General features: G+C 36.6%; 1 protein-coding gene across 4 annotated transcripts in view; it reads left to right on the top strand.

The window, feature by feature from the left end:
* Window positions 1-15,938: 15,938 nt before the first annotated feature.
* TXLNG (taxilin gamma) overlaps window positions 15,939-20,959 on the top strand; it is a 55,248-nt gene continuing 50,227 nt past the window's right edge. For 2 of the 4 annotated variants that reach the window (XM_031958949.1, XM_031958947.1), the window contains exon 1: window positions 15,939-16,388. In XM_031958949.1, the coding sequence (XP_031814809.1) occupies window positions 16,278-16,388 (111 nt within the window). In that variant the 5' untranslated portion in view covers window positions 15,939-16,277. The remainder of the gene's footprint in view (window positions 16,389-20,959) is intronic. The other 2 variants (XM_031958948.1, XM_031958950.1) reach the window with 2 other exon arrangements.

Genomic DNA, 20,959 nt, shown 5'->3' with positions numbered 1-20,959 from the left:
TTATATATGTGTAACCATATTAAACATTTCCATACTAGTTATTTTGTGGAAGAAAACTTGGACTAAGAAAAAAAGAGAGTAGGAAAGAAAATGAAAAATAGTATACTTTAGTCTCTATTCATGTCATCAGTTTTTTCTCTGGAGAAGAATAGCATTTTGGCATTGTCTTGGATCATTGTATTGCTGAGTATATCTGAGTCACTTATATTATGTATGATGTTCTCCTAGTTCTGATCCTTTCACCCTGCATCAGTTCATCTAAATCCAGGGTTTTTCTGAAATCACCCTACTTTATCATTTCTTATAGCACAATAATATTCCATTATAATCACATCCTAAAAATTGTCCAGTCACTTCACAATTAAGGCGCATCCCCTCATTTCCAATTTCTTAACTATCACCAAAAGAGATGCAATAAATATTTTTGTACATGTGGATCCTTTTCCCTTTTGATGTCTTTGAGATACAGGCCTAGTAATATTAGTACTGCTGGATTAGAAGGTAGCAAATTTGGATGCCCATTAGTTGGAGAATGGCAGAAGAAGTTGTGGTATATAAATGTTATGGAATATTATTGTTCTATAAAGAAATGATCAGCAGGATGATTTCAGAGAAATTTTGAGAGATTTATATGAACAGATGGTAAGAAAAATGTTACCAGGACAAAAAAGAACCAGGAGATCATTGTACATGGCAAGAACAAGATTATACAATGATCAGTTCCGATGGACCTTAATGCTCTTTTCAACAGTGATGATTCAGACCAGTTCCAATGATGAACTTGTGATGAAGAGAGCCATCTAAACTCAGAGAGAGGACTGTGGGAACTGAGTATGGATCACAATAGCATTTTTACTCTTTTTATTCTTGCTTGCTTGTATTTTATTTTCTTTCTCATTTTTTTCTTTTTGATCCAATTTTTCTTGTGCAACATGATAATTGTATAAATATGTATGCATATATTGTATTTAACAATATTTTTTTTTACCAGGTTTAACATATATTGGATTACTTGCCATCTAAGGGAGGGGAATGGGAAAAAAGGGATTTTCCAAGAGTCAATGTTGAAAAATTATCCATGCATATGTTTTGAAAGTAAAAAGCTTTAATTTTTAAAAAAAAAAAGTATATATGTATATATGTCAGTAATATTGCAAAACAGATACCGAAAGAACAAAACATATGAAGAAAAAAAGGTTGGAGGAACCAAATACAAACTACTCTTTCTTCAGAATTTGTTTACAGTGTAATTTAATAAAATAAAAGTCTTGTTTTATTAAAGTTATTGATCCTCAGAATTATTTGAATCTCTCATTGTTCACGGATGTCATGCTTATAATCCACATTTTACTATAAAAACTATTTCGTTGACAAATAATTGCAAATGTTTATTTTTCATTAATAAAATGAATTTATCTATATTATTTTTCTACACAATAAACACCCTTAATTGCTAAGAATTTTATGGGGCAAAAAATGTATGCACAGTTTAATAGCCCTTTGGGGATAGTTCCAAATTGCTCTCCAGAATGATTGGATCAGTTCACAATTCCACCAATAATGCATTAGTGTCCTTGTTTTTCCATGTCCCCTTTAACATTTATTATATTCCTTTTCTGTCATATTAGTAATTCTAATAGGGGTGAACTGGGATCTCAGAATTGCTTTAATTTGTATTTCTCTGATCAATAGTGATTAGAACATTTTTCTAAATGACTACAGATAGCTTTGAATTCTTTGTCTGAAAATTGCCTATTCATATCGTTTGGCCATTTATCAATTGGAGGACTTGTGTTCTTATAAATTTGACTCAGTTCTCTATAAATTTGAGAAATGAGACCTTCTCCTTCATCCCTCCCTCCCACCTCCACCAATTTTCTGTTTTCTATATAATTTTGATTGCACTAGTTTTGTTTCTGCAAAAGTTTTTTAGTTTGATATAATCAAATTTATAATCAAAATTAGATCAGAGAAATGCAAATTTTAAAAATCTGAGGTACCTACCCTCACACTGGCTAATATGATAGGAAAAAATAATGATACATGTTGGAGGGAATATGGAAAAACTGGAACACTAATACATTGTTAGTGGAGTTAGCTGATCCTGGAGAGCATTTTGGAGAGCAATTTGGAACTATGCCCAAAAAGATTATCAAACTGTCCATATTCTTTGATCAAGCAGTGCTATTACTGGGCCTATATCCCAAAGAGATCATAAAAGATAGAAAAGAACCTACATGTACAAAAACGTTTGTAGCAGTTTTGTTTGTAGTGGCAAAGAATTAGAAAATGAATGTATGCTCATCAGTTGGGGAATATTTGAATAAGTTGTGGTATGTGAAAGTAATGGAATATTATTGTTCTATAAGAAATGATGAACAGACTGATTTCAGAAAAGCCTGGAAAGATTTACATAAACTGATATTGGGTTAAGTGTACAGAACTAGGAAAACATTGTACATAGCAACAGCAAGATTGTGTGATGATCAATTATGATAGACTTGTCTCTTTTCAGCAGTTCGGTGATTCAAGGCAATTTCAATAAACTTTGGATGGAAAATGCCATCTACATCTAGAGAGAGAACTATGGAGACTAATGTAGATTGAAGCATACTATTTTCATCTTTTTTTTTTTTCTTTCTCATGCTTTTTCCCTTTTGTTCTGATTTTTCTTTTCCAACATGACTCATTTGGAAATATGTTAAAAATGAATATACATATATAATCTATATCAGAATGCTTGCTGTCTTGATAAGGAGGGAAGTAAGAAAAAAATTGGAACTCAAAATTTTACAAAAATCAGTGGTTGATGAACTGATGCTGAAAAAAGTGAGCAGAACCAGGAGACCATTGTACACAGTAACAGCAAGATTACATGATGATCAACAATGGTAGACTTAGCTCTTTTCGGGAATACAGTGATCCAAGACAATTCCAATAGATTTGGGATAGAAAGAGAATTATGATGACTGAATGTGGATTGAAACATTCTATTTTCACCTTTTTTTTTTGTTTTTGTTTATTTGCTTTTCTATAATGACCGTGTTAGCGCCCTGGATACCTTAGAATCAGCCAGAGTCAGGATAAGCAAAAGTCCTTAGTCTTTATTCTTGGTCTTTAGATATAGGATTGAATTGGATGGAAGCAGAATCTCCCTGATCTTTCTCCTCCCTTATCTACCGCCAAAGTGACCCTGGATAGTCTTACTTCACCCTCTAGTCCCTCCTACAATTCTCTGTAATACACCAATTATCGAGCCAGCACAAGATAGGGGGAAGGGCCATTCCCCAAGCATATGCCCATAGAGTATTATCCAATTGCTAATTAGCCATAAGTGCTCAAACTGACTTCAATGCAACGACTCAAGAGTTTCACCCCTCTACACTTTTCCACCCTTTTGTTCTGATTTTTCTTTTACAACATAACTAATATGTTTTAAATTATTATATATATATATATATATATATATTACTTATGTTAAATTACTTGCTGTCTTGGGGAGAGGGGAGATAAGGGAAAGAGGGAAAAATGTTGAAAACTATCTTTACATGTAATTGGAAAAATAAAATACTATAATAAAAGTTTAAAAAATAAAAAATAAAAACAACTCTAATATATATAGATATATATATACATATATAAAATCAAAATCATCCATTTTCCATTTTATAATGTTTTCTATATATTGTTTGGTCCTGACTTCTCCCTTTATTCATAGATCTGACAGGTAAACTACTCTTCTAATTTGTTTAGGGTATAACCCTTTATGTGTAAATCATATACCCATTTTGACTTTATCTTGGCATATGGTGTGAGATATTGGTTTATCCTAGTTTCTGCCATACTATTTTCAAGTTTTCGCCAGTTTTTGTCAAATATTGAAAAATTTGTCCCCAAAGCTTGAATCTTTGGATTTATCAAACAATAAATCACTATAGTCACCTATTATAATTATTTTATTGATCCATCACTCTATTTCTTAGCCAGTACCAGATCATTTTGATGATTACTTATTTAGTGTGAGATTTGTTATGGCTTCCTTCACATTTTTTTCATTAATTCCTCTGATATGGTGATTTTTTGTTATTATTTTTTCTATTTCCACAAAAAAACATTTTTGGTTAGTTTGATTAGTATGGCATTGAATATGTAGATTAATTAGATAGAATTGTCTTTTTTTATTATGTTGGGTATGCCTACCCATGAACATTTAGTATGTTTTGAGTTGTTTAGATCTGACTTAATTTGTGTGAAAAGTATATTGTGAATTATGTTTATATAGTTCTTGCAACTTTTGCTAAAGTTGTTAAATATTTCAAGTAGTTTTTTTTTTTTTTTAGTGGATTCTCTAAACATACTACCATATATTTGGAAAGAGTGATGGTTTTGCTTATTTTAATTTCTTCAATTTCTTTTTCTTCTATTATTGCTATCTAGCATTTCTAGTACAATATCAAATAATAGTGGTGATAATAGATATCCTTGTTTCACCCCTGATCTTATTGGGAAAACTTCTAGCTTATCCTCGTAACAGATAATTCTTGCTGATGGTTTAGATAGATACTACTTATTTTCAGGAAAGTTCCATTTATTCCTATTCTCTCTAGTATTTTTTAAAAATGCGAATGGATGTTATTTTCTCCCAAAGTCTTTTTTATACAACTATTGAGATGATTATGTGATTTCTGTTGCTTTTTTTATCGATATGGTGAATCATGCTGATAATTTTCTTAATATTAAACCAGCCCCGCATTCCTGATGAAATGCCATTTGGTCATTATATATATATATATATATATATATATATCCTTGTGCTATATTGATGTAATCAACTTGCTAATATTTTATTTAAATTTTTTATAACAACATTTATTAGGAGATTTATTTTATAGTTTTCTTTCTCTATGCTCTCCTCAATTTAGGTATCAGCACCACATTTGTGTTGAAAAAGGAATTTAGTAGGGCTACTTCTTTGTCTATTTTCCCCAATAGATTATTTAATATTGGGATTGTTGTTCCTTAAATGTTTGGTAGAATTTTTGTGTGAATCCATTTGGCCCTGGGGATTTTTTCTTAAAGAGTTCAATTTCTACTTCTGAGATGGGGTTAATATTTTATATTTTTTCCAAATTTTATTTTTCCAATTTTCCATTCCATTTCAATTTATGTTTTTCCAAATATTCACCCATTTCACTTAGAGTGTTAGATTTATTGGCATATAATTGGGGAAAATAGCTCTTAATAATTGTTTTAATTTCCTCTTCATTGTTGGTGAATTCATCCCTTTCATTTTTTATAATGGTAATTTGGTTTTCTTCTTTCCTTTTTTAAATCAAATTAACCCATAGACAAACATTTTTAAGGACTCTAAATAAATATGAAATAGATGACATCTTTATCCTTGGTAAAGCTTTTCTTTTTCCTTGGTAAAGGAAAATTTTTTAATCTATGCTAAAAACCTTTTCACTTCCTAGGAATTTACTAATATACATGTCACCATTAGTTTTTTGTAACATAATCTTGCAAAGCAATATTATTCAAATATCTGATATGCTGTTTAATGATTAACCATATCAAGATTCATAGTTCCCTGAGGTGAACAGTCATATTCTGCCAAGCTCTAAGGTTATAGAGATGTGAGATTTTTAAGATGTTGAAATAGGTATGGTTGTCATTTCCTTCAGTTGATCTGGGTAATTCTTCCATACCCATATAAACCATCTTCATCAGTTGCGGTGATTAAAAAAACAAAAACAAAAACAAAACATCAATTGATGGCTAATTATTGTCAGGTAGATCTTAGGTTAGTCTAAGAATCCTGATTTGAAACTAAGGGAAAAATGTTTTTTTTTTTTTTTTTTTTAATTTTTTATTTAATAGCCTTTTATTTACAGGTTATATACATGGGTAACTTTACAGCATTAACAATTACCAAACCTCTTGTTCCAATTTTTTACCTTTTACCCTCCACCCCCTCCCCCAGATGGCAGGATGACCAGTAGATGTTAAATATATTAAAATATAAATTAGATACACAATAAGTATACATGACCAAAACGTTATTTTGCTGTACAAAAAGAATCAGACTCTGAAATATTGTACAATTAGCTTGTGAAGGAAATCAAAAATGCAGGTGGGCATAAATATAGGGATTGGGAATTCAATGTAATGGTTTTAGTCATCTCCCAGAGTTCTTTTTCTGGGCATAGCTGGTTCAGTTCATTACTGCTCCATTAGAAATGATTTGGTTGATCTCGTTGCTGAGGATAGCCAGGTCCATCAGAACTGGTCATCATATAGTATTGTTGTTGAAGTATATAATGATCTCCTGGTCCTGCTCATTTCACTCAGCATTCACTAAGTCTCTCCAGGCCTTTCTGAAATCATCCTGTTGATCATTTCTTACAGAACAATAATATTCCATAATATTCATATACCACAATTTATTCAGCCATTCTCCAACTGATGGGCATCCACTCAGTTTCCAGAAAAACTTTTTATTTTCAAAACATATGCATAGTTTTCAACATTCACCCTTGCAAAACATTTTGTTTCAATTTTTTTTCTTTCTTCCTCCCCTTCCCTCCCTCTCCTAGATAGCAAGCAATCCATTATAAATTAAACATGTAAATTCTTCTATACATATTTCCACAATTATCACACTACACAAGAAAAATCAGATCAAAAAGGAAAAAAAAATAAGAAAACAAAATGCAAATAAAAAAAGTGAAAATATTATGTTATGATCCATACTTAGTCCCCGTAGTCCTGAGTGCAGATGGCCCTCTCCATCACAAGACCATTGGAACTGAGAGGCCTACATTTCTGGCCATGGATAATGAACCTGCTTGATTTAACCTAGTATATTTGTTTGTTTTTTTCTTTTTCTTATTTATTGCTGTTCAAAAATGTGAGAGTGGGAAAGGGGAAGAGAGAAAGTAAATGCTTAAATGGAAAAATAACAAAATTGAAACAAAAATGCCTTTAGATTACAAAAGAATATATTAAAATATCTGGGAGTTTACTTAAGAGGATAGATATAGGAATTATGTGAATACAACTATGAAAAACTTTAAAGAAACAAAAGAAGACCCTGGAAAGGAACTAATTACATATGGTTGTGTTGTGCCAATATAATAAAAATTATACCTAAATCAATTTACAGATTCAGTGCCATGCCAATTGTCTACCAAATGATTATTTTATAGAACTATGCAAAATAAGAAGAATCACCTGGAAGAATAAGTTAATAATCTCAAGGGAAATATGAAAAAAGTGGTAAGGAAGAGAGCCTATAGTATTAGAGCTCAAATTATGCCACAAAGAAGTAATTGTTAAAAAAATCAATTTGATACTAGTTAAAAAGTTAAAAAAAAAAAAAAACTTGATAAAAGGAACAGATTTTGGACATAAAAGCCAGAAGCAAATAAACATAGTAGCATAATGTTAGATAAACCCAAGGACACCTGGTAGAAGAATTCACTCACTATCTGAAAAACACTGGTGGGAAAATAAGAAAATAGTCTAGGAGAAGTTATTTTTAGAACAAAATATCACCAATTTCAATGAACATAAGGTCTAGATGTAAAAGATCATGTCATAAATTAAAATGAGAATGGAAGAAAATAGCTTTCACAACTCTTAGTGGGAGAAGAGTTCTTATCTAAACCATGGATAGAGGGAATCACAAGACTGAAAATGGATAATTTTTATTTCATTAAACTGAATAGCTTCTGCCGGAACAAAATAGATATAATCCAAATAAAAAAGAAAAGGGTTAGCTAGGAAAAATTATTTTGCAAATAGTTTTGCTCATATCAATCTAATACCTAAAATCAAGAAGGAATTGATATACATAAAAAAAAAATTTTCTGATTGATAAAGGACTCTATACTATGATTAGATAGTTCTCAAAGAGAGAAATTCAGGTTTTAAACAACCACATGAAAAAGTCCTCCATAAGAGAAATATAAAGCTACTTTGAATCTCTTCACCTTCCGCTATCAGACTGGCAAAGATGATAGAAAAGGAAAATTGACAATTGGAATACTACTTCTAGGCATATATCTCAAAGAGATTAAACAAAATTAGGAAAAAGATCCATAGACATAAAAATATTTATAAAGAAGGGGGAGATAAGCATTTATTATATCTGGCACATTTTTGTAGTGACAAAGAAACCAAGTGGATGCCATCAATTGGGGAATAACTGGACAAATTATGCTTTATGAAAAATATAATTAAGAAATGATAAAAAGGATGGCTTCAAAGAGATATGAGAAGACATATGCACTGATACAAAATGAGGTGAGCAGAATTGTTATAATGATCACACACCATAAAAAAAAACCAATTTTTAGATTTAAGAACTCAAATCAGTACAACAATTAGTACTCCAGAAGACTGAAGATGAAGCATGTCTTCCCCCTGTTGGCAGAGAGAGGTGCTGGATTGTGGCTGCAGAATGAGATATCATCATGACCAGTACAAAATATTTTTCTTGACCACAATTATTTCCTACAAAGGAGAACTTTTATTTGAAGAGAAGAATAGTAGAGAGTACTAATAATACAAAAACATAAAAATAAAGAATTTCATTGAATCTATTTCAAAGATACAGACTTTCAGGGCAATGTTCATATTACCATCTAAATATACACATACACACAGTAGTATATGTGTAAATATATATATATATATATATATATATATATATATATATGTACCTATATAAAATCCATATAATTCGATTACCATATTTTTGAGATTTCAATCTGGAAATGTTTATTTTGATTTTCATATTTTTTTAAATTAAAGGAATCCAAATAATCACAACTACTTATCAAACTCTTATATGTCAAGCATGGTGTTAGAAATTCGAGGTACAAAGAATGAAATCACCTTTACTTTTAAGGAACTTTATAATAGGAAAAGGCAACAAATATATATACACAGAATACATATAAATTTAAAAGTGATTAAGTACAATTATATATGGGAAGGGTAGTCTAGTTGCCAAACTGATAGAGAAAAGCATCATATAGATTCTGGTCTTTGAGTTTTAATTTAAAGAGGATTCTTATTAGGTAAGGGTGAGAAAGGATATATTCCAGGCACTGGGAACAATCAGCAAGAAGTCATGTAAGTTTGAGTGCTGGGTGTGAGGACTAAAGAAAAGGTCAATTTGGCTAGATTGTACAGTGTAGTAAGAGGAGTAATGTCAAATAAAGCTAGAATGATCAATTGGATTCAGGTTGGGAAGGATTTTTAAAAGAGTAAAAATTTGATACTAAAGGCAATTTTGAGCCATTGGAATTGATAAGGGGAAGTTACTATTTTAATAGTAGTAGGTAGGATAGGTAGGGAGAAGGAATTGAGGCTGCTGGAATAATTAGAAGTAATGAAGGTCTGAACTGAAGTTGTAGCTATGTTAGTAGAAGGGATTAAATATGATGTGAAGATGAAAATAAGACTTAACAATTGATTGCATATGTGGGGTAAGGAAGAGTAAGGAGCAGAGAATGTGAGGTTAAGAGTCTGAGAACCAGGAAAAGTGAATGGTAAAGCTTTCAACAAATAAGTTTGAAAGATGGATGAGTTTCGGGAAAATAATGTTTTATGTTGAGTTTGAGATAACTGGATAAATTTTGAAATATCTAATAGTCAACTGGTTGTTTTTCACCTTTCCTTCTTGAACAATGATATCAAGAGGGTGATGTCTTGATATGCTTGTGAATTGGATATAAGTGGGGAGAGCTGGACAATCATCCTTGCTCTCCTTCAGAGTCATCAGAGGCCAGTATCGAGACAAAAGTCAAGACAACTGACAATGTCTGGGATGCAGTGGATAATCTTAAGCTTTGTAAATTAAGGTCTAAGAATGGTTATCATATGGCATTAATATATATATATATATATATATATATATATATATATATATATATATATATAGAAAGCACTGCCTTTGCCCTAGCATGTTAAGTCCTCCTCTTTTAGGACTTCTACTTGCAAATATTTTCCTCACTTTGAAATTAAATTTGTTTGATCTCTGACTCTCCTGTCTCTAGCTTGTTCTGTTCAGCTCAGGCCACTCACAGGTTAGAGACCATTTCTAGTCCAATTGACATGTCATAATTTGAGGGAATGGTAAAATCTAGTGAAATTTTTTTAAAGATGATAGAAGAGGTAGTAAAACAGTAAGAAAGAAACGAATAAAAGGGAAGGTTGAAAATTGGAGAGTAGTAAGAGAGTAATAAGGTTAAATCTGCTAGAGAAGATGGGATGGCTGGGATGGAATCAAAGGTACTGTTACAGGGGATAGCTTTAGCAAGAAGGTTGACCCCTTTGTCAGAGACTAGAGGAAAGGAAAAAAATAGATGTCAAGGAATTTTCAGATGAAGAAACTGTGAGATGATGCTCACCACTGAATGACCATAGTTTTTTTTAAGGGAAACCTTTCCCTAAGAGGAGAAGGAAAGAAATATGGCAGATTTGAAGAGATTAGAAGTTTAACAAGGCTCCTATGGGGAAAGAAATAGGAAATCAAAAGAAAAATTAAAAATTTTGCTGCAGTGAGAACTCATTTAAGTTGGAAAAAGGAATTTGGATTATATCCAGTTAGCAAGGTTGAATGACTTCCTCCAGTTTTGGTGAGCTGCATGTGAATAGGAATGGAGAAGTGGTGAGAGAAATCCAGGGCACAAATTAAATGACAACAGAATTGTTGTCTAACAACAATTTGTTGAGAGGTCTAAGAGTAGATGACAATATGGAATTAAATGGGCTAACTAAAAGGTTGTAATCAAAAAGTACATTAGAACACGGTTAATGGCATAAGAAAATGCTGAAGGATGGAGAGATTGGAGGTCTTCATGGGGGTCAAGAATAAGTTAATGAGAATTAAGGCTTAGGGAAAAGATAAGATGACAAAAGGTTATGTCAAAGTTTTTTGTTATGTGGATGACTTGTGGTAAGATCAATAATGTGACTATAGCCATAAATTTAGTTGAGAAGGAGCTGGAAATATTTAAAATAACTAGAGAATTTGCTAAGCATGATCCTGGGCCCTGAAAATACAAATATAAGGAAGTCACTTCCTCCCCTCAAAGAATTTTTTTGATGGGAGAAGATAACATATACACGGGAGTTCAAAGGGGAGCAATGGTACCATGTGGAGATGGCTGAGAAGTAGCAAAGAAGTGCCTATCAGAGACTAATATCTAATGATACTATTTAGAACTGGAGTTGATGGAAAGAATTAATTGATATCTGGAATAAGACAGCATGGCATAGATTGAAGGAATGGGAGTTAAGGGAATTTGAGATAGAATATGATTATTTCGCATATGAATGGGTTAGAATCAAAGACAGAGGTAGAGGACAGTTCCTCTAGAATAAGAGGCAGAAATTAGAGAGGGAAGTTGGTTGTCCATTTCTTGAATTTTTAAAAAGGAATCGACATACACATTAGCAAGCAAGATCTGGTTTGAGTAGAAAATTTTAACTGAACTATAAATGAAAGATTGCTTGCTTAATATTGGTAAAGGGAGAAACTCAAAAATAACAGTGGAGAAGAATTATTCCTTCTCTCTTAGTGACAAGGAGAGCCCTGAAACTCTCTTGAACTTTTGGCCCGGGGGAGGGGGGGGAGGGGGAGAACCTCAGAGAAGCTCTCCCCTGAGAGACCTGCCCCAGGGAATCAAGATAAAGTGGTTTTATTCTGTTATTTGGATGGGACTAGTTGAGTCCAAGACCACTCCTACTTATCCTGAGCTGGAGATTGAGATTTCTATCCAACTCTATTGACTTGGAGATTACTCCAGGGACACTCATTCAAATGGGAAATTTCTATTCCCAAAATCTGATTCCAACTCAAACTACACTCCCTCTCACCTCTACCCCCCCAGCCTCCAGCTAAAATTTCAATTATAAAAAGAGGCAAGTTGGGGCTCATTTCTTGCTGAGGACCTAATCATGCCAAGGAACCTCTCTCCCCCCTTGGCAAAGATTTGACTCTCTGCCTGTTGAAAGACATTCTCTTTTCAGCTTTACTCCCTCTTTATCTCTCTCACCTATTTCCCTAACAGGACCCTATCTCTCTTTACTTCTGTCAGAATTTCTCTGCTAGATCTTTACTTTTCTGTTGGGACCTGTCACTAAGGAAGTCAGTCTTCCTAGCAAAAGCTGACTTCTCAGTTTTAATAAACTTCCTTTACCAGTTTTAACTTTTCAGGTTTGTAAATTCATTTATGAAGGACCTGCCCCAACCAGAAGGGGGTTCCCACAATTCCCTGCCCTGTGGTGAACCTCATCACGAGGACTTGTCTGTGTGTTGGAGGCGGTAGGGTTGAGGAAAGATTCAGACAGTGCTGGAGAGGATAACCAGGGATACATTGTAATTAGGGAGGCCCAAGGTCTTTGTGGGGACTAATAGATGGAAGGAATATGATAGGAAGATCAGAATGAAGAGAGGCTCATTTACTTTTTAGGTTTTTCCAAGACATAGGGAAGGATTGAAGTGCTCTTTGGGAAAGAAAATAGGGCTGAAGATAGGTATGAAAGAACAGGTGGAGGAATTGTTTGGCTACAGTATCCCTGTGACCAGTGATTGAATGGTACAGAATCTAGGAAGAGAAAATGGTGGGAATTTGTTAGCCATAGAGGTAGTTGGCTTAGGTGGCAGATGAATTGTAATTTTCACCTAATACTCTTTAACATAAGTGACAAGTATTGACCCCAACTTCCTTTGGTTCTTGAATTTCACTTTTTTTTCTTTATCGTTTGATTTGTCCTTGCTTCCACACTTTGGGCTTTATTGACTTCAACTTTAGTATGTGACTACTTTTGTTTCTTCAGTTTTGGTGTCCTGGCCAGCTGCTCATCTCCATAAATCAGTGAGCTAGCACTCTGGTCCTTCTTTAAAAGCACTACTGAAACTTGGTTTTCCCTTTCATATCTGAATCCTTCAAAGATTTGCCTTAATCCTTGGCCAGCAGGGCAAATGTCAGGCAGGCATAACTCTACTACCTATATTTTACTTGGCTTAGTGCCTGTTATGAGTCTCAGAGGACTGCCAACTGCAGCCATAATTTTGCAGTCCTAAATAACTCCTTCTTTAAAAATGTTTTTAAGTTGGCCTCAGGGCAGAACAATGACAGCTAGGCTGATGATCCACTTGAAGCATATAGGAACTCACAAAAGCAAAAATTTGGCAAGACGCCATCCTACAAGGCTGGCCAGACAGCAGGGAAAAAACACCTCTGAAGATCTCATGTCTTCACCCATTTTCACCCCAGAGGGGTGAAATAAATGGAGGGTAGGCCTCCAAGGCATTTCCTGGACATCTCATCATTGCCCTACACTAATCATTTCTACCCTACTTGAATTTAGCTTGATTAGTTGGATGAACCTCTTTATCTGGCTAGGACCCAGGCCTCCAGGGCCCTTCCTGGATGCTACCTCATCATGACTATAGTGTAGTAAAATATCTAAATATAAGGTTGGAAACTATTCTAGTGCTAGTTGTTTCCCCTGCTAGGAATTCCACAGAAAAAGGCATGGAAGGCATTTCAATCACTATTTTGGAGTCTTACATTCCTTAATAGAGTTCACATTTTGAAGCTCTCAGACTCACAGCATTCACTATGTTCATCTTCCTGCTAGGCTACCTCTAGTGACATCCTCACTTGTCACTGTGGTCATTAAATCAATACTAAGTCCTGAAAGAGATGTTAAATGACCATTACCAATCACCATCTCTGATTTTGGGACCAAAACCCCACCTTGCCACATTTTATGAAAATATAAGATTCAATCTCTCTCCCCTTCCTCCCCCCCCTTTGAATCCCCAGCATTGTTCTGGCTCATAATAAACCCTTAATACATTTTAAAATTCATTGTCACTCTAAAGGCATGGTCTCTAGATTTATCATTGAATCTAATGGTAGTGGTTGGGGAAACAAAAAACAAACTTGGAACTCTTTGCTAAGTCAAAGAGTGTAATTCATGGAGCATGCTAGTAACTTATGGCACTTTCTTTAAAAAAAGAAAATTTCTGATGGAATTTAAGTAGTAATGATAATTAAAGGAAAGGTGTTGATCTTGTGATTTCATTGGTATGGATAATGCACAGTTTAGGAAACTCCATCTATTATTAATACAAGATAAAATTTGTAAAAAAAAATTCTCATTTTATCTCCACAACCACCCTTGGAAGCAGGAGTTAGTACACAGAAGTCCTCTTCTTGAGGCTTGAGGGAAATTTGAGACTGAGGGAAGGAAAGTGATTTTTTTTTTTTTTTGAGGGTGATCCCTGAAGCTGAGCCTATCTTCCCACTCAGGCCTGACCTCTATTCACTGCATATGTAGGTAGTGCAGATCAGTCCCCATTCTGCCTAGAATACAGAAAAGTTGGGTAATTAATCTAATATCACAAAGCTTCTAATTCAAGAGGTGGGACATTATTAAATGAAGCACTTAAGCACTAAGTACATGCAAATCACTTAGTGTTATACTACATATAGTGTTATATATATAAGGGGGTTCAGTTTTGTCATATATATGACAATCAGTTTCAGCTTCCAGGAGCTGATGCTCTAATGTAGAAGACAATGTGGAAGATTTTGATGGAATGTCAAGTGAAAGGGCTTTTATGATCTTTAGGGGGATATCAACAAAGCTGATGCTTCCTTTTTGACTGTCATTTCTGCTGATGAAATATTTCTGATTTAAACCATTTGGCAATGCCAAGGACTTTAGGGGCAGTAATTTTTATCTGTCTTCAGTAGCTTTGCCTGCAGCCCAGTAGGACCAATTGTCAGACTGCAAGTTCATAGGGAGTTCTTTCCCAGAAATAGGCTAAGGGTGCTGGGCTACTCTAAAGCAGGATCTGAAAACAGGTGGTGATAAGCGAGGTGGTGGTGATGTAATATGATTTTGTGGTCCCCTGATTTTAGGGGGTTTCTGTTCTAACAAGTCAGTGAACCTAAATCTTTTGCTTTTGGAGTCTGCCTCAGTTTCCACACTTTCAACCTAAGAACAACAATCTGTCTGATTCTGAATAGACCACTCATTGCATTGCTGACTGAGGACTCCTTCCCAACAGTGTTCTCAGTTCGACTTTTCTGGCACAAATTGTCTCATATTTCCCTCGGGATGACTTGATTATTCAGCTAGATTAGTTTGAGGTCTATGCTGGAAGGACTAATGATCCGCAGCTGAGTAGTAGTGGCTCAGGTGCCCTAGCCAGGTCTATCTGGTTTTGAATCCAGACCGTTCAATTCTTAAAGCTGCCTCCATAGGGAATAAGGTGTAATTAAATAATGCAGATTGTTTGATGACTTCTCAAAAGCATTATCTCATTTGAACTTCATAACCACCCCGAGAGATCGGCAGATTATGCAAACCACAAAGGGTGGAACTACGGGTGTGGCCTTGGGTAACACTACCTTCAACTAAGAAAACCCTTTGACCTTTAAACACCTCGTGGGAGGCAGTATAACCCACAAAGGCCAGCCCAAGGTAATGGGGAGGGATGATCTGAATTCTAGCATCTCGCCAAGTGGCCAACCCAGCACAATACTTTGTAAACTACTTAACGTATGCAAAGCACTTTATAAACATTTTTTTTTTTTAATCTGGCATGGAGCAACTTTTCAAAATCTTTTTCTAGAGCCAAAGGCAATTATTTCCAAACAAAGAAAAAGTACTGGATTTTCTTTCTCGGTTGCAACAAGAAAACAGCCACTGCAGTTCCCTGGTCCTCTCCCTCCTTCCCTAAACGCAGCTACGCTCCCCAAACCTGCCCACCCGGAAAGAGAGAAACTTCCTCCCCAATAATTGGGAATGTATCAGATGCAGCTTGCAACCACTAGAATTCCCAGCATGCCGCGCAACAGCCCAGCAGCGAATACTCGAGGCTGTATTCTCCTTTTCAAGGGGGCGGCCGCCGTGCTGCATGCCGGGATTTGTGGTCTCCCCCAACTCTCAAACGTAGCGATTGAGCGCAGACTCCCGCGGCTTCGGTCTGTCCTTAAGATTCTTCCGGTTCCAAACAGGGGCTCAACGGGCCCGATTCACATCTCTCCCTCCCCCTAACCCCTGCCCATCCGTCCCAACTTCACTTCACTCCCGCCCCCGGTGGGAAACCTCCTCCGGTCACGTGGGGAGCCAAGGGGCTCCGCGATTGGCTGCCCGGGAGGCGGGGGCAGGGCGAACGGCCCTGCGTGGTTCCCGTGGCCCCCCTCTCCGGCTGCTTGTTTGGCTGCTGCCGTCACCTCATGGCGACGCGAGTAGAAGGGGTAGCGCGGGGAAGAGGCGGCGGCGAAGAGCCTCTAGAGCCGGGACGGGGCGGCCGGAGGCGCAGTCCGCGGCAGAAGGTGAGCTCCGAGGTAACCCTTTTCCCCGCCGCGCGGGAGGGCACTCGGCTGTCTTGCCTGGGCCTCCTGGTTTCTACCCGGTCCCCTTTAATCTCGAGGACCTGCTAGTCCGGTTTTCTTCCTGGGGATGGAGGGGGAGGGATGGAGGAACCGGGGGAAGACTGTGGTTGGGGGGGACTGCCGGGAAAGGGACTCCCGGGAAGGGGAAGGGGCGCTGGCTAGCAGGAGGACGACGACGTCGACGACCACGGGCCGTTGGTGTTTTCGGGGCGCGCGCAGAAAGGGGGCGCGCGCAGGAGGGGAACGAGGATGGGGTGCGCGAACTAAGCTCTAGGTTGGGGGGGCCGGGAAGTCTACGGCGCTGGCAGGTGGGACACGTGGTGCCGTCCGTCCGTCTCTCCCCCCCATCCACTCTCCTGGCTGCCGGCACCGTCCGACGACCTAGCCGTCTAACGGTCTCTGGATTCCGCTCCCCCCCCCCCCCCGGTCCCCCTTTCTAGTTCGAAGTGCACTTTTGCGGGGTGTGCCCGCGCCGCGGCGCCCCGGAGGTTATTGCGCAGCAAGATTAGCGCGAGGGGAGTCGTCGGAACTGCGCGTTCTCGCCCCTCTGGCTCGGGAGGCCGCGGCTGCGCACCGAATGAAGGGGGGGGGGGGTCGTGGTGGTGGTAATAGGGCGCTTACGACGGGCCGGGCCCGGGAGGATGCGGTGGGGGCGGGGGTATTGTAGTGAGTGTCGCGCGGGCGCTCCGCGCTGATCCCCTCCACGTGTTGGGGCCGGTTCCGGCTGCTGCTTTCAGTTTCCTGACCTGCAGTCGGGGCGCGGGTTGGAGTTCAGTTTAAAGTAAAGAGGGGACTGCGCATCGGCTGAGTTCTTTTCTTCCCACCTCTTTTGAAGCTCCTTTAGGAAACTTAAAGTTCCCTCCTCCCCCACCCCTGCCTTTATGAAGAGGGGAGCTGAATTAAGCTCAGTTAGTTCCTCTCTCAAACCCCAAACCAACTAACCAACTTGTCTTACCATTTACTTGAAGGCAGTCTATCTACGCATTCCCCGCAAATATTTTTTCATGCCTACGGAATTGAAGGCAGATCACCTTCATGCAGGCCACTTGTTGTTGCCGAATTTTCGTAAGGACTAGGTAACTCGTTCCTTTCAAAGATGAGAGCGAGAGTCCAGAAATGCAGATAAAGATTGTTTATTTCTTTTTCCTGACAGTAAAATGTTTTCGGTTAAATTTATTAAGAGGCTGTATTGTCTACAGCTACATTGATTTCTCAATTAGGGTGGTTCGGTTTGTTTTAATTATGCTTTTAAATAATGCTTATCAGTCCTATATAAAATTTCGGTAGAACATTTTTCTACAGCAATTTATGGTCTTCCGTATTGAAAAAACAAATTGATCTTTTCATCAAGTATGTAAAGTTTTTAAGACAAACGAGATTTGGGGGGGGGTTCCTCCCATAAGACCCGTGTTTCCTCTTATCTTATTTCTCAGATGCCTTTTTCCATATCTTTCGAAAGTTTTTTCTTAAATGAACCATAAAAAGAACCAAAACTCCTAAGGACTGGATGTACTCTGCTGTAGAACTGTTTCCTCACTTTTTCATGGACACATAGTGGGGGAGGAGAATTGAAAGGTTGGGGAAAGATGAAACTCATAGCCAACTTGGTTATGTGAGGAGGGGGAGGAGCAAACGATACCAGAGCAGAACAATTTTATTTTTTGTTTTGATCTGAACTCTCAGTTGTATTGAATATTAGAGATATTGTGAACATTAGTTAAAGGCTTCCCGATAATAATAGGAAAACCTGACTTCAAATCCCACTTTTGACTTGGGCAGATATTTAATTGATGATGTGATCGGGAAGTCTTATGTCAGGGGCAGGTGAGACAGCTGGTTACCGGTCCCTTCTCTTCTCCTTCCCTCTCCCCCTTGCTTTTTATTTTTTTAAAATTTTAATAGCTTTTTATTTACAAGTTATATGCATGGGTAATTTTACAGCATTGACAATTGCTGTATTGCACAATTGCCAAACCTTTTGTTCCAATTTTTCCCCTCCCCTAGATGGTAGGATGACCAATACGTGTTAAATATATTAGAGTATAAATTAAAAACAAAATAAGTATACATGTCTAAACCATTATTTTGCTGTGCAAAAAGAATCGGACTCCGAAATATTGTAGTTAGCCTGTGAAGGAAATAAAAAATGCAGGCAGGCAAAAATAGGGATTGGGAATTCAATGTAATGGTTCTTAGTCATCTCCCAGAGTTCTTAAGCTGGTGTAGCTGGTTCAGTTCATTACTACTTCATTAGAACTGATTTGGTTCATCTGGTTGCTGAGGATGGTCAGGTCCATCAGAATTGATCATCATATAGTATTGTTTTTGAAGTATATAATGATCTCCTGGTCCTGCTCATTTCACTCAGCATCAATTCGTGTAAGTCTCTCCAGACCTTTCTGAAATCATCCTGTTGGTCGTTTCTTACCAAACAATAATATTCCATAATATTCATATGCCACAATTTATTCAGCCATTCTCCAATTGATGGGCATCTACTCAGTTTCCAGTTTCTGACCACTACAAAGAGGGCTGCCACAAACATTCTTGCACATACAGGTCCCTTTCCTTTCTTTAAAATCTCTTTGGGATATAACACCGATTGCTTTTTAAAAATCAGAAATTATGCCTCAGAGATTGTCCCATTTTAAAATGGGGGTCATTTTATCTATTTCAAAGATTTCTTGTTCTGAAGATTGAGTGAGATAATGTGTGTAAAAGCTTTGTAAAACTTAAGGAATTATATAAATGTTAGCTATTATTAATAGGAACAATGGTTAAGCAGCTGATTATTGCAGTGGACAGTGAATTGGAAAAACAAACCAATGAACACTTTAGAACTTTGTTCCTTCATTTGCCTTTGTTTCGATTTCTGTGCCTAATTTTTCTCTCCCTTATTTCCCCCTCCATTATAAAATTATTTTGAAGTAAGGTTAAATGTGTGTGTGTTTTTTTAATTTATTCAGGTGAGTGGTTTTTGTTTCCTCATATAAATAAGCTACTTCCTTATGTTCCTTAATTTTTTTTTTGTGTATTCCTGTAATGTAGATCTGTAGCCTCCCAAAAAGGGTGGAGAAGCAAATTAACAATTTTGGTACCCTAATTTTCTTCATAGGGAAATAAGAGATACTTACCCTTGGTGGTTTTTGGGGAAAAAGCTGGGTATTTTAAAAAGTTATAAAGAAAAGTTCCTTTTATGGTAGAACCTGCTACACAGGTAGAGCTGTTAGTTTTCACTGTTTAGTCCTGTGAATTCATTTATGCAAAAGAACTCTGTAAGGAATTTAATTTACAGTTGTATATCAGCTCATTTTCTAAAACTTGGTCTTGGTTACAATCAACATCTCAGGTGGTCTTAAATTGGAATTTGACTCTAGGGAATACACCATCAATCTTCCCTTTCAGATTTCTTTGGTTGCTGTAATATTTCATAGCTATATGCAAAACAACTGTTATCTTTTAGAATGAAAAAAGCTGTTTGCTTCCTAGGGTCTTGTTTTTCAAGGAATTGTCCCAAAGGAGAGGACTTACTTACAGCTTTCCAGGATATCAAATTCATTCTTCATTGTGAATATTAGAATGCTTCTTGGTCCTTTGAATTGACTTTATGAGGCAGAGTTTATCTTCTAATGACGTTTTAAAAGCAATTTAATGGTTAATAGTTCATTTTTAATACACTTAGAAACAATTTGGAGAAATTTTGCTATTTGGAATATGGGCATGGATGTTAACTATTTTCTAGAGGTTTAGTGTCTGTGATATTAAGTTATTTGTCAACTATTGATGAAAATGTTAAGTTGTACAGTGAGTTTTCTTGACTAGTGATGTTTACTGTGAAGATTAATTTTTTTAAAGATTATATGTTAAAACTTTTTTTTTTTTTTAAAGTTGGAGGATGGAGACAAAAAAACTTGAGACACTACAGCTGTTAATAATATTTGTCTAAAGGTATTTTTTTTAAATAACTTTTTATTGACAGAACCCATCCAGGGTAATTTTTTACAACATTATCCCTTGAACTCACTTCTGTTCCGATTTTTCCCCTCCCTCCCTTTACCCCCTCCCCCAGATGGCAAGCAGTCCTATGCATGTTAAATAGGTTACAGTAGATCTTAGATACAATATATGTGTGCAGAACCGAATAGTTCTCTTGTTGCTCAGGGAGAATTGGATTTAGAAGGTATAAATAATCTGGGAAGAAGAACAAAAAACAAGCAAAGCAGTTTTTACAAAAAGCAAGCAGTTTTTACATTCATTTCCTAGTGTTCTTTCTTTGGGTGTGGCTGCTTCTGTCCAACCTTGATCAGTTGAAACTGAGCTAGATCTTATCTTTGTCGAAGAAATCAACTTTCATCAAAATATATCCTTATACAATATCTTTGTTGAGGTATATAATGATCTGGTTCTGTTCATTTCACTCAGCATCAGCTCATGTGAGTCTCGCCAATCCTCTCTGTATTCATCCTGCTGGTCGTTTCTTACAGAACAATAATATTCCATAACATTCATATACCACAATTTAC

This window comes from Sarcophilus harrisii, chromosome 3 (assembly GCF_902635505.1).
Source record: "Sarcophilus harrisii chromosome 3, mSarHar1.11, whole genome shotgun sequence".
In the NCBI taxonomy this organism is placed as follows: Eukaryota; Metazoa; Chordata; class Mammalia; order Dasyuromorphia; family Dasyuridae; genus Sarcophilus; species Sarcophilus harrisii.
The sequence above is the reverse complement of the archived record's forward strand: the minus strand, read 5'-3'. Positions and strand labels throughout refer to the sequence as shown.